Source organism: Spinacia oleracea, chromosome 1, assembly GCF_020520425.1.
Source record: "Spinacia oleracea cultivar Varoflay chromosome 1, BTI_SOV_V1, whole genome shotgun sequence".
NCBI classification, from domain to species: Eukaryota; Viridiplantae; Streptophyta; class Magnoliopsida; order Caryophyllales; family Amaranthaceae; genus Spinacia; species Spinacia oleracea.
In genome coordinates this window covers 93,846,110-93,860,222 of record NC_079487.1, presented here as the reverse complement: position 1 = coordinate 93,860,222, position 14,113 = coordinate 93,846,110, and the positions used below count along the sequence as shown (strand labels likewise).

Here is a 14,113-nt window from a genome sequence, read left to right as displayed (position 1 = left end):
GGAGGTCATGACAGATCTTGGCTTCCCTTCTCACTTCATCAACCTAATCATGACATGTCTCACCACTACTCAGTACTCCATTTTGATTTATGGTGTCCCCACTTATCTCATTCAGCCTCATAGAGGATTGAGACAGGGTGATCCACTCTCCCCTCTCTTTTTCACTATGTGTACGGAGTACTTCTCCAGATCCATGATCACAGTCAGTGAGCACCCTCCCTTTAATTTTCATCCAAGATGTAGATATTAGCTTTTAATCACTTATGTTTTGCTGGTGATTTATTGATGTTCTGTAAAGGGGGGAATGGTGTTATCAAGCTCATGATGGAAGTCTCTCATGTGTTCTCTGACACTACTGGGTTGACTGTTAATGCTTCTAAATCTTGCATCTGTTGTGGTGGTCTCAGTAAGCCTGAATGGACACTATTGCTGAAAACACTGGTTTCCAGTTTGGTGCTCTCCCATACAGGTGTCTAGGGGTTTGCATCAGTACCTACCAGTTGAAACAGTCTGATTGTGAAGCTCTTGTTGAAAAGATGGTCCTCATAATGAAGATTTGGAGTTCCAGGAATATCTCTTTTGCTGGTAGGATGCAATTGGTTAATTCATTTTTTATGAGCATCTGTGCATATTGGGCACAGATCTTCATTTTCCCAAAAGTTTTTTTAAGGAAAATTAATGCTATCTGTAGGGCATTTTTGTGGCGTGGTAATTATGATGACTGTAGGCCTGGTGCAGTGGCATGAGATAAGTTGCGCTGGCCACAAAAGCAAGGGGGATTGGGGTTTAGGAATCCTTGTTATGGAACCAAGCTGATGTAGGCAAGCTGGCTTGGGCAATTGCTCAAAAGAAATAGAATTTGTGGGTAAAATTGGTTCATTCCCTATAAATCAAGGATAATCCATGGGTCCAGTTCACTCCCTCTTCTTCTGCAAGTTGGGTGATGAAGTCCATATGTCAAGTGAAAGATCAATTTGTTCAGAATGTCTTTTCCTAGTGGCTTGATACTTCTAGATACTTTATTAAAGAGATGTATCTAAATAATCTTACTCAAAGGGAGAATGTGCAGTGGCACATGAATGTTTAGAACAAATTCTCTGTTCCTAAACTCATATTCATCTTGTGGCTAGCTATACTCAAGATAAGCTAAAAACCCGAACCATATTACATAGGATGGGAATAACTGCTGATTGTGTAGGCCCAATCTGTGGAACTTCCCCATAAACTGTGGAACATTTCTTTTTCAGTTGTGCCTATAACATTAAATGTCGCACTGAAGTCATGAAATGGCTAGGGTTTTCTTACTGCAAGGCTGGTATAAATGCTCTTCTCAAATGGCTCTAGAGATTCGTAGCTAGTGAGCTTAGAAGGATAATAGCCTACACCACTGCAGCTGCTTTGGTTTACCACCTGTGGAAAGCTAGGAATGCTGATATTTGGAAATTTCAGGTGCCTATAGTTTAGAAAATCCTTAAGGAGATTTAGAATGAGGTTAGATGTAGACTACAAAATCTGATTGGCAAGAAAATGCCTAGTAGAGATGTAGATTGATTTCATAAATTGTAAGTTGGGTTTTTCCCTCTAGTTCGTAGGCTAAGTGTTCTTAGCCTTTTGTTTGGCTTGGGTTGCAGGAGAAGCTTGTTTTTCCTCCTCCCTCCCTTGGTGTAATTGGTTAGATTGATTATTGAAATCTTAACTTGCTTGCCAAAATAAATTAACGATTAATCACATGACTAATAATTTGATTATTTACTTATTCTTAACAATATTATGAGAAATAAATGTAGGTGGGGAATGGATGATGTAGGAGACTAGGAGAGATATGATATTGTTGGTGTTAGATAAATATTGTTAAATGTTATTGGTGTTGGTGTTGGGTTTGGTGTTGGTGAGAGAAAAAAGATAAAATATTATTTTTATTAAGTTAAAGACCAAAATCTTGATGTTTGATAAACATGCTCTAATGTGGGCTTGTGTTCGACTAAGAGTTTATCATACATCACACGGGTTTAAAGTTGCTTGCCTGCTTGGTGCGTAAACCGCGTAGTTGCGAATCTTGCGATCGTCAACTCGTCGGTCGATTGAAGTGGTAGGTGAGTGACTACGAGATACGGGGGAAGTCAATGATCTCCAAAGGTATTAACGTCTGTGTTTTATTTCATGCTCTCAAATCTCTCACCTCACCAAACATTCAAAATTCCATTCTCCCGGCTTTCATAAGTTTTGTGTTTTCCCTTTGCAGATTCAACAAAAAAGATACTGGTAATTTCCTCCACCTTTTTATCAGATTATTGTTATATTGTCCATTTTACTTTTGAAGATCAATTTTCTACCATCTAGGCGAACCTCGATCACAATATAATTATTTAAAGCGAATACGAAACTGGCAAAATATTTTTCACTTGTTTGTATCAATGTTCTTGTCAAAGATTGGATCAACCTTAAAAAGTAAAAGCGACAATTATTGAGGAACGAAGTTAATAACTCGCAAGAGCCATGAAATTTGATTAATTAGTCACTCCGTACGGTTTACAATTAAGATATACGGGGAATAAAGTTATAATCAAATTAACATATGACACAATTACAGGTAAAGCTGAAAATCATGGCTGAGTCAGTTAGCAGCAGTTCAACAAGAAAGCTCGTTCGAATTGATATCAGTTCAGATAATCTATGTCCTTGGTGTTATGTGGGAAAAATCAATTTAGATAAAGCTATTGCTGCATCGAAACATCAGTTCGATTTTGAGGTGTTTTTTCTCTATACAATCCCACTTGCACAAGTACAACTAAAATCTCGCTCTTAGCTTTATATCTTTAAATCGCAATTCTGCTGATTCTGTATTTCCTGCTGTAACAAGATACATTGGCACCCGTATTTCCTGGAGCCTTGTGCCCCCAAAGAAGGTGTGAACAAGAGGGATTTCTATAGAAAGAAGTTTGGTTCTCGGTATGAACAAATTATAAGGCACACAACTGAGGTATATTTCGTTATCTCTAATATTCCCTTGATCAAACAATGTTTGCACCTATCATTCTGTAATAATAGTTGTGCCCGTACATCTGAACTTCAGGCATATAAGAGCCTTGGCCTGAACTATAACATGGACGGGTTAACGTAAGTTGATGGCATCAATCCTTTCTTTGTAATTTGATAATAAGATCAACTTAGCATGGAATTACTAAATTGTGTTTTCTCTGGACATAAATACAGGGGAAATACGGTAGATAGCCACAGGCTAATATATTTTGCAGGGAAACAAGGGCTTGATAAGCAACACGATCTTGTTGAAGAGCTTTTCTGCGGATACATGACACAAGGAAAATACATAGGCGACTGGTATGTATTCCTTGCTTTAGATTATGGCTTGTGAGATGCACTTAGAAGAGCTATTCTGATGTTTAATGGATACAGGGAGTTCCTTTTGGAATGTGCTAAGAAGGTTGGTGTGGAAGGAGCAGCCGAGTTTCTTCAGGATCCAAACAATGGCCTCAAGGAGGTGTATTTCTCATATTCACTTTAATCATTTCATCTTAACCTACCTCCATTCGTATTCAATTCTCGCGTTATTAGTTTGGCAACTTGAGGTCTTGAGCACAACGTACCCTCCAAATCTCAAAAACTTTATTAACTAAACTGGATGACATACTTGCATATACATTTAAGCTTGTTTTATTTGTTTGTTGAAGGTGAACGATGATTTTGAAAAATATTCGGCACATCTTGGTGGTGTTCCCTACTATGTGGTAAGTGTTTCCACAAATATCAACCAACTTTAACCTTAGATTAAGTAATTCCGTCAATTTCAGTTCAATTTAATGAGATGTTTACATAAATTCTTCTTCTGCTTATAACAACAGATCAACGGCAAACACAAGTTCAGTGGTGGGCTGCCTCCAGAAGGCTTCCTTCGAGCCTTCGAAGGTGCATCTAAGTAACGTCTTGGAAGTTGGAACACCATTATTGTACGCCACTTGGCTATTTGATCTACATATTTGAACTTATAAAAATAATCATCCAATCCTTGTATGATAGCTAGGAACCACGCAGCTTTGAACAACTGCGTTCCCTTCATTGTCTTATGTTGTAACTTTGTACTACATATGAGATTCTACCTCTTCTCTTGTAACTTTACAACTTGAATAAATGAATAAGTGTTCACGAAAGTTCATTTCTTTGGAGTACTCCATATCAATTTAATGTTAATATCATTGCTACATTGACAGGATGCAAACCGTAGGATGTACACGACGTTACCATGTAACAATCCTTTGTTAAGTGTCCATTTAATTTACCCTATTCACACAAACGAAAAGTAAAATACGTACTAGTAAAATTCAGCTCAAAGAACAAGGAAAAGTGGATGGTTTTAACCTTTTATGTATATCAACTGCAGTGGCTCAAAGCCATTGACTCGTGTTCCGGACAATACATAACCCAAAAGTGGAAATTTTACAAGCAACTAGCCAAATTGTTGGTTCATAGACAGAACCCAACCGTAATTTTCCATTTCTCTATGAAATATAGAAATATATCCAGAAATGAGTTAACAAGCAAGCCAAAAGAAGAAAGGCAAGATGCTACGTTATAATGTACCTGTGGTTACGACTATGCAGAACACTTTTCTTTTTTTTATGTACTTACTTGATGGGTGATATAACACCTCAACCCTGCAATATTCACAACGACTATACAGTTTTTGGCTTCCTCTATAATTATCCCCCTTCTGCCTTCAACTGCTCCTTGCATGAGGCAGACCAAAGTCAAGGGGACTCGTCAAACGCCATCACCTACACAAGTCAGAGAAAATAAGATGAGCATCTTGAATCAGCATTTCCATTCCTACATTTTATAATAAGCAAACAAGTTGACTAACTTCTTTACAAGTTTGATTACGTTGAAGTGAGACCACAAAAACAACATAATCCACCATCAGGGGAATTTACCCTATTGCCGTAAAAAGGCTCCAGATGATTTGGATGCACTTTTGATCCAAAAGCAATGAGCTATTTCAATTTATTCCATTATGATTCAACAGCAAAAAATACTCGTAATAAACATCTGGCTATTTCATTTATTCCATTATAAACCAAGCATACAATACTCGTAGGGAACTCTTGTCAAAGCATTAATATTTCCTCTCACTGTGTTGATACGGAGTAACTTTTTGCCTTATCAGGAGGGAACAGGGAGGTTATTAGATTGTACAAGATATGAAGAGACACCAACAGACGTAGTAGTTTGTAATATTTCCTCTCACTGTTGATACGGAGTAACTTTTTGCCTTATCAGGAGGGAACAGGGAGGTTATTAGATTGTACAAGATATGAAGAGACACCAACAGACGTAGTAGTTTGTATCACAGCCTCATAGGTAATGAAGTATAAGATACAAGAGTCATTCTGGAAAGCAAGTCACAAAGGACAAATAAACTTTAGGGAATAACACAACCCATTCTTTTCGCCAAAAACAACACCAGAAACAATCTTAAGAAGGCTACTTCAAATCAATAAAGATAAGTTTCCAATTTAAGAAGCATGCAATAAGGCTAGGAAAGTCAGCATGAAAGAGATCGGTAGTAAAGTGCAACTGACAATGAAGCTTAACCATTCCTCTTTCTCACAAACTCAGTGTGTATTTTGCATCCAACAGTGTCTCTAAAACACATACATCAACTTTCCTATTAGCGCATACAGCACCTCAACACAGAGAAGTCATTGTCGACCATGTAATATCTAAATGCAGGAGAGCTCACAGAAAAGAGAAAATCAATACCTTGCCACAAACTGGGCAGTTCTCACTTCGCTCCATCCATTCATAAATACAACCCAGGTGAAAATGATGGGAGCACTTAGTCACTATTTTTGGATTCTCTTCGGTGTATTCTGCATCAACAAGGTGTTAAACTACTATCATGACTCTGGGGGCACAAAGCAATAACCATTAGATATACAAGTCTTGTGTAAATGCAACCATTACCTTTGGGCAGCTGATAACACATAAACAATGTCCCAACACAAAATGAAATAATTACCTTCAAGACAAGTTGGACAAACATCTTCATCCTCGGAAGAAGAATAAAAGTATCCCATTACTTGTGTTGATTTAGCTGATGAAAGCTTCACAGAAGATTTACGACTCTCTTTTGTGCCATCTTCACAACTTGCTTCATTCCACTTGTCTCCTCCTGTACTTAAAGGGTCAGAATCAGAATCAATATCACTTCTCCTCAGAGGTTCTGATTCATCATGTGAATGACTGGACCCCTTTTCACGTCTTGAAAACAATCCATCCCGCTGCATGCGATAAAATCTAGGATCTGCATCATAAGGCAAGGGCCTTGGAGGAGAGCGGTACATATCAGCAAGGGAGTCTGTTGACACCACAGAAGTCAAAGATGCCCCTTGGACCGATGAAGGTAAGGATTGGACTTCCCCCCTTCGAAATAATGAAGAATACTACAGGCACAAATCACAATAAGATGAAACAATTACTGAACTGAAGGCAAAATCAGCAAAATTTTACAATGAAAAAGACCAATCAGCCTATCAAGAGGGAAAACTTTAGAAGGTATAACCAGCCAACTCAAGCCTTCAAAAACAAACCCTTCTATGATCATCCCTGCTTGGACTCTTGGAGAGAGAAAACAGGCACAGAGATACACAGATGGCAAGCACAAAGAAATGATCATCAAACCATAAAACCCTTCAATACATTTCATCAGCATCTCAAATCTTTCAACACACATTGCATTCTCCAGTACTCCTGTTGTTCCTGACTGTCATTAGCTACAATCACACCTCTCCTCTCAACCACTGGTCCAAGCCTATTCAAACAATGCAAAAACTACCAATTAATTTACAATTGCCCCTTCAGAGTCTCAGACATACTAGTCTCTTGTAGATAATGTTAGTACAACAACGATTTACTCTCCTTGTCCTCTTGTTACTATTTGTACTGAAGAAGCGGGAAATTGGAAGGGAAAAAAAAGAACTCAGACCCCATCATCACAGCCCCATCCATTACTACCCAGAACCACCATCAGAGGTGGCTGACAGAAGTTCTGACAAAGAAAGTGGGTTTGGGCACAGAAACAGCTGATTGTGGCTCAGCATGAAAACAGAATCGCAATAGCCCCCTCTACCATTTCATGTCTTTCACTTACCCTTCTTTTTCACTTCAGAGCTTACCAGTTAGGAGCCTCAGATTAAATTGATGAACTGCAATACATTTTTCAGTAACAGCAAGAGCGACTAGGAGTCCCGTCTACAAACTCCAAAGTATTCTCTACCTCTTATAGACTCCTTTTCGTTTTCTATTTGTTCACAGCTTCACACCAAACAGCCCCTCCAAAAACCCATGAAGCTTTACAGCCTCTACCACTCATAACAATAAAAGCAGCTAGTGGCAAGCGCACTAGAATACTTCCTTGTAGACAATGAAAGCCTGATTGGCATGTGAGCTTTGAAGCAACCAGAAAAAAATACATGAGTACTTTGTTGCTCATTTAGATTGCCACTTGAAATCCACACTGAGAAAATAAAGAGCAGCACAAATCTACTAGAACATTTATTCATTTCCATGAATCTAAAAAACTCCAACAACCCCAGGATTTCACAAGAACAAAGCAGCACGTCACCATATGAATAAACAACAAGCTGGCAACAATTACTACAACCAAATATACAGAAATATTAAATTATGCCAACCAAAACATTAACTAATAGAAATAAACAAAGGTCGATCTCACTCGAAGATAACTCCCCGACATGAAGAATGACTATTCATGGATGAATAACAAGCAAACTATCAGTCTCACACCTCTCTCCAAACCAATCCCTCTCCGGCTCTCCCCCGTTGAAAAAGATATCCCGAGGAATTAAGAAAATTTCCAAAGACATAATAAACTGCATGAGAAAATAACACTAAGAAATCAATGAAACCCTCCTGATTAGTCTTAAAAAAGATTATCCACTAACGCAAATGTCACAGCTAAGTGCAACTGCATCTCTCCTGAACAAATGCAACAAACTCTATATCGCAGCATAAGATCTCAACAAAAAGAAAACAGCCCACTGTCACACTGTAAACTTCCAGAATCCATGGTAATTAGTTAGACACCACTTCTTCAACTACCCAATATATTAAAGCACAAATAAGAAGCAACTTCAGTGAGCTGTTGATACATTTCCCAGGTTTCCATCTCTGGAATAGAAGTTAATAAACCCTGGCTCTTATGGTAATGAAAAATGACAAATCAATAAGAGTACAAGCAAAAGATACTTCATAAGAAACATACCATATGAAAGAAATTTTGAAGGAAACAACTGAGACATATGCAGTTCCTGTAAACAGAACTGTTTCTGTTCACGTAGTCTTCGATATCCTCCATGCGCAGGCAAGAACATATAGCACCCATAATTGCAGCCAACGTCTCACTCATACACCAAAAGTTGTAGCGCTAAAACCCCCACAACTTCATTCACATTTATCAAAACTGATGCCTACATGAGCTCTCATACAGCAGTTAAGGAACGGAACTGACAAGCAGAAAATAAGAGAGGACGCTCAGTCCGCAGAAGTTTCTTCCTCCGCGAACTAGTACCCTCTCTCCTTAGGATTTCAGATAAGTGGAATACTGAATTCCCCAACCTGAAAATAAAATCTATCAGAATCAAATTTCGAAATCTAGGCATGCATCATCAAAGGCTGTAACAAAGACCATGTATAAATTCAAGTGTCAAGGATCACCTAAAATTTTACCCCAAAAAGGAAGGTGATTAATTAAGACAGGCTACTCTTAATGGAGTCAAAGATTCAAACCCCCTTCCTTTCGGATAAACCTTCACTAACAGAAATTAATACTCCGTACTGAGTTTCATTTTCAAATAACAAATTGTTGAACAAATAGGGAGTCAATGCAGAAGAAAGTAGATGAATGGAATAGTTCAAACTTCAAACATTGTTTCCCAGGACATAATCAGTCAGCATGGTTGAATGTCTTGAAGTCATGAATAAAATATGGAAAAAGAAAAAAGATAAATAAATCCTCTTTTATTCATTCTAGCATCAACTTTCATCATCCAAAACCTCACCCAAACATATAAAGAAATCATGCAAATTATTTTATTGTTTTTAAAGCGTGAAAACAGTGATAATGGAGTATATTCCAGAAATCTAGAAGCCACAATAGCTCCAAAAAAAAAAAACAATGCAAGAACATTAAAAAAACGTCGAAATTGCGCAACAGAAAGTAATCATCCATCAAGAAATCAACAAAATTGAAAATACCCAATTCAGATAATCATGCAAATATAATCACCGACAAAAAGAAAAAAAACAACTCAGCAAAATTATCAAATTTAATTAAAACAGAAAAAAGGTACTCGTACCTTGAAATTTGGGGGAAAGAGATACCCGGGAAAAATCTAGAAAACCCAAATCAGAAACTCACAATTCTGCATCTACAAAGACAGGGAAAACAATAAAAAGAGGGTTTGAGATTTTGCGGAGAAATTATAGGGGAGAAAATTTGGGGGAAATTGGAAATTTAGGGGTTTTGATAATTGCGCAAAATTAAAGCGACCTCCAAGAGGATGGTGGGTGGATGGAAGAAAGAAGACGCACTGACTAACTTTATTATGAAGAAGGTTTATTTTGTATGTTTGTTAATTAATTAAATTATGTTTATTAGTATTAATTTGTTATGGGTTAATACTTAATCTTTAACCTGTCACGTCCTTTGTCGGAGGAGACATTGTTTGCGGTGATTTTATATTACTCCGTATTTTTTAAAAAGTTTATAGGTTTTGGATAAAAAAGTGCGACTACTGTTGAATGTTGTGCCAAATTGCTAATGACAGTAATGAGTGATTTTTAAAAGTGCAACTTGGGTTTCATACTTTGGTCTGAGACAATGGGCAAAGGGAAAGAATGAAACTTGAAGAACAATTATAATACTTGATTCGACACTTTGATTATTGTAAATGTAAATGTAAATGTAAGTGTGAGGTGGTTTGGTATTTTAACTTCTGGTTTATGAAAAGTCGGGAAAAAAAAAACCAGTACATTTTAAATGCAAAATAGTGGTTTTTATGAGTATGAGCAACTTTAATTGCAAGTTAATTGTCAAATTAGTTTGTTGTGTTATCTACTCCGTAAGATTTTAAGATAATTACTTCCTAGCTAGTTTGTATTCCCAAGGCAAGCTAATTTATCAAACTACGATATTTAATTGGATCCACTTTTACGATTAACCATTTAATTTTAATTTGATTTTAATTATTACTCAAAAGTCAAAACCCACCGGACAACTTTTATCCAAACTAATTCGCTTGGCCAAACTAATTTATCAAAGTCACTCCAATGGTTAAACTAGTAGCTTGGAACATTTGCAAATTGTAAGAAAGTTTTTATTTACTACCATTGGAGTTGCTCTAACGTTTATTGATTTTCAATATAGTTTCATCGCCAATTACTCTAAAACTAGTTACAAAATTTTCCTCCCTCTTTATCTATTTTTGGATATCTTTTCAAAAAAATAACGAAGAATTTGTTATGAATAATATATCTCATATATGGGTTACTATGACTAACAGTTTTATCAATTATTCAGTGATGGAAGTTAGGATGATTGAAATACCCAAATTAAATTACTTTTGTAAACATGAGATATATACTTCCTCGGTTCTGTTATAGATGACTCAATTTTTTATCACATTAGGTTAGGTCCCGTGCAATGCACGGATGAGACTAAATATATTTTTTATGTTCTAAATAATTTATTTAAACGAAGTTTTTAATAAGGGAAATTCTAAGTGGTGACCTCCAACTGACAAGCTAAAGTCGTATCACCTTATTAAAAATAAACCTAAGTCCACTAGCTAGGTAGCAAGGGAAGTCAGGATCGAATCCACAGGGAAACAGTGTTCTTTCTATTACTAAGAATAAAATCTAGACTATTGGGAACAGGAAAGTTGGTTGATTTGTGTACTAAAGCTACGACAATAATTAAACGAATGAGAATTCAGGTATTAAAGAATCTAGGGCATAGGTCCACCAACGAATAACAATCCAGGATGATAAACAATCGACAATAATCAATAAAGTAATTAATTAGACTAGCATGCTCTCTCGAATCGATACTAATCATAGACTTAGAATTAACGGGCTCTCGCTACGTATTAATCCTAATTCCACCTATTGACACAAGCCTAAACATCAAATTGCATCTCTCGAATCTTAACTTGATATTGATAGACTATCACAATTAAACCTGCGCAAATCTAATCGCATAGTAGAATAAACCAATCAATAGGAATCAATTACAATACCAACAATCAAAATTATTCAATCATCCCTTCATAATGATTCATGGATCCCCAAACCCTAGAAATTAGACTACTCACACATATTAGCAATAAACAAAGCAATTAATATGATTGAAAACATGATTAAAGCAAAACAATAAATTAAAGTAAGAAGCAATACCTAATTGAAGAACAACAAAATAAGAAAGCTTGAATTTTTGATTGAAAATAAAAACTAAGTCTTGGAACAAATTTAGAGAGAATAAACTAAGCTTAGGAAAATAAACTAAGTGCTTAATACTAGAATGAAATATGTCACTAAAAATAAAAGGGGCTAGTATTTATAGTTTGCCCAAAATATAGCCCAAAATCGGAAATAAAAACTCGCGAAAAAGCAGCAGGGGCTGGCGTCGCCCGATCGGGCAGACGACCGCCCGATCGGGCATTCTACTCGACAAGCGGCCCGATCGGGCGAAATTCCGCCCGATCGGGCGGTTGCGAAATGCCCAGAACAGCGCCCAGAATGACCGCCCGATCGGGCGCGTGTTGAAACTGCACGATCCTCTATCTTTAAAACTCCATATCTCCTTCGTTATTTGTCGGAATTAGCCGAGTGACCACTTGTTGGAAAGCTATTGAAGTCTAGAATCCAACCCTATTAGAATTACTTCATTTGGAGTTGTAAAACTTGAGTTATGATTAAAATAGTGGACTATAGTCATTTTTCTACTTCTTTCGTTATTCGCTTTGCTTCAAAACTCTTCCAACTTAATGTTTGTGCTCTCGAAAGTACATAATCTCTTGTATTGATTCAAATGAGTAGGAAATGCACAAAAATATGCTAATTCCTACAATGATGAACCTGAAACTACAAACACACTACAAGGAGCACATTAGTACTAAAAATCGCTCCGAAGAGCTCATTTGAGATTAAAAAAGTACTAAGGGACGGGGGTAAAAACACTATAGAATATGAACATATCACCAACTATCAAAAATTCCAAATGATGGAAATAAAAAAAATTATAGTTTTAAATATGGCCCTGTGATTTTAATTTTCTGATTATAGTGACCTTAATGATGATTTATGTGGTTAAATCTTATAATTAGTGACCTACCCTCTAACTCACCCTCACATATGACTGCCCCCTTCTCAAACACGGCACTTAACGATCAAAATTTTGAGGTAAATCCTTAACTTCGTTCCTCGAAATTGCTCTCATTCAAATTATCTCTTCTCAATCTGATTCTTTCTCTCTGTTTGAAGAACTTTTCCCCTCATAATATTTAGGGACATCAAAAACGGAATTGCGCTGCTCATTCTTCAATTGGAATTTGGAGGAATTGCGAGAACAAGAAAATTGCGGGTTACAATATAATTGCAACAAGAACTATTTAAAGTATTTTGACGAAATTCCATGTGAGTTAGACAATCTTTTACACCTTTATGTGTTAATTTGTAATTGTGCTTCATAGTTAAATTGAACTTCAATTGGATTTAATTTTTACACTCTGTTTTAATTTTAGGGTTTTTAATTCAATTGGTTATTGATTTACATAGTCTGTGTTTCTGACTCTTGGATTATTATGTGTCAATTATGAATTTACATATTCTAGTAATTTTTATTTCTGCACTTGTTAGCATTCCCCTGTCAGTTATGAATTTGATTTTACATAATATGTCTTGCATTTTGGCTTATGTTCACAGTATTCAGTAGCAACATACAAGCAAGCTTATGGACACAACATCAACTCAATACCATATTATGAGCAGTGGCCATATATTGATATGCCTACAATCCTTCCTCCAATAATGAAGAGAGCCACAGGAAGGCCATCAAGGAATAGAAGGAGGGAAGATGGTGAGAAGGAGAAAGGAAAGAGATCAACCATTGTGCAGTGCAAAAATTGCAAGTGATTTGGTCACAATTCAAGAACATGTAAGGGTGGGTTAACAGGAAGGGAGAAAAGGGAACTTGCAAAATAACAAGCAGTTGCATCACAATCTGATCATGCTGATGAGGGTAAAAGGAAGACTACTTTCTGTGCATCCCAGCCAACACCTAGCATCTCTACTCTTGCGGGTAAGGGAAACAATAAGGCCTGTGCATCGCAGCTAACTCCTAACATCTCTACTCAAGCTGGGAATAGGAAGAGGAACCATCAGGAGTCTGCATCACAACCTATTTCAACTCTGTCAGCAATAGAAAGAAAAAGAAGAATGTCTACAAGTTAATTTTTGCTGGTTATCTTGTCTTATTTTTTTCATGTGTTTATTCTCTAATTAAAGTAGAACAACGCAATTTGATTTTGGTAAATGATGTATGTCAACATCTGTAGTATTTGAACAAGACATTTTTGTCAGAATTAAGTTTTGAATTTGATAGCTCCAATTGCTTATTTGATAACTTTATTTCTTTGAACAAGGATCACCAGATTTATTCAATGCTCGAATTGCTTTTTGATAGTTGGCAGGGTTAATTATTATTTGTCATACGAATCTAACTATTTTACAATCCACAATATATTTTCTCTAAATCCACTTATCCGAACACACTACAAATGCAGCTAAATAATTAGCTAAATAATGCTTAAAAAGTTGAGGGTAGGTTAGTAATTACATTATTTAACCACATACATCATCATTAAGGTCGCCGTAATCAGTAAATTAGAAACACAAGGCCATATTTAAAACTATGATTTTTTTTATTTCCACCAGAATTTGTGATAGTTGGAGGTCACCACCTAGAATTTCCCTTTTAATAAAATAAAGGCAAATTTGCCAAAAAAGATTTTTTATAACA

At 36.4% G+C, this 14,113-nt stretch overlaps 2 protein-coding genes and 1 long non-coding RNA gene across 3 annotated transcripts; 2 read left to right on the top strand and 1 right to left on the bottom strand.

Annotated features, from left to right (window-relative positions):
• The first annotated feature begins 1,907 nt into the window (after nt 1-1,907).
• On the top strand, nt 1,908-4,171 carry LOC110774945 (uncharacterized). The gene is made up of 9 exons (XM_021979544.2): nt 1,908-2,136; nt 2,243-2,262; nt 2,591-2,749; nt 2,861-2,980; nt 3,074-3,117; nt 3,214-3,339; nt 3,415-3,499; nt 3,690-3,746; nt 3,861-4,171. Exons 1-9 carry the CDS (start codon nt 2,124-2,126, stop codon nt 3,936-3,938), a joined length of 702 nt encoding a protein of 233 aa, XP_021835236.2. The 5' UTR covers nt 1,908-2,123; the 3' UTR covers nt 3,939-4,171.
• Nucleotides 4,172-4,364: 193 nt separating this feature from the next.
• On the bottom strand, nt 4,365-9,634 carry LOC110774942 (E3 ubiquitin-protein ligase At3g02290). Its single transcript, XM_021979542.2, has 5 exons — nt 9,393-9,634; nt 8,300-8,652; nt 6,035-6,458; nt 5,776-5,885; nt 4,365-4,790 (listed from the first exon to the last, which is right to left on the bottom strand). The coding sequence occupies exons 2-5, from the start codon at nt 8,441-8,443 to the stop codon at nt 4,764-4,766; spliced, it is 705 nt and encodes a 234-aa protein (XP_021835234.1). The 5' UTR covers nt 8,444-8,652; nt 9,393-9,634; the 3' UTR covers nt 4,365-4,763.
• Nucleotides 9,635-12,429: 2,795 nt separating this feature from the next.
• LOC110774946 (uncharacterized) lies at nt 12,430-13,702 on the top strand. The gene is made up of 2 exons (XR_002529621.2): nt 12,430-12,729; nt 13,018-13,702. It is a non-coding gene; the product is annotated as an uncharacterized lncRNA (long non-coding RNA).
• Nucleotides 13,703-14,113: the final 411 nt, after the last annotated feature.

Excerpts from the sequence above, each read along its gene's own strand:
- LOC110774945 (XM_021979544.2), top strand. Across the intron at positions 2,750-2,860 it reads AACATCAGTTCGATTTTGAG|ATACATTGGCACCCGTATTT; the intron begins GTGTTTTTTCTC and ends TGCTGTAACAAG. Across the intron at positions 2,981-3,073 it reads TTATAAGGCACACAACTGAG|GCATATAAGAGCCTTGGCCT; the intron begins GTATATTTCGTT and ends TCTGAACTTCAG.
- LOC110774942 (XM_021979542.2), bottom strand. The coding sequence starts at position 8,443 with ATGAGTGAGACGTTGGCTGCAATTATGGGTGCTATATGTTCTTGCCTG. Across the intron at positions 6,459-8,299 it reads TTCAAAATTTCTTTCATATG|TATTCTTCATTATTTCGAAG; the intron begins GTATGTTTCTTA and ends TTGTGCCTGTAG. Across the intron at positions 4,791-5,775 it reads ACTGCCCAGTTTGTGGCAAG|GTGATGGCGTTTGACGAGTC; the intron begins GTATTGATTTTC and ends TGACTTGTGTAG.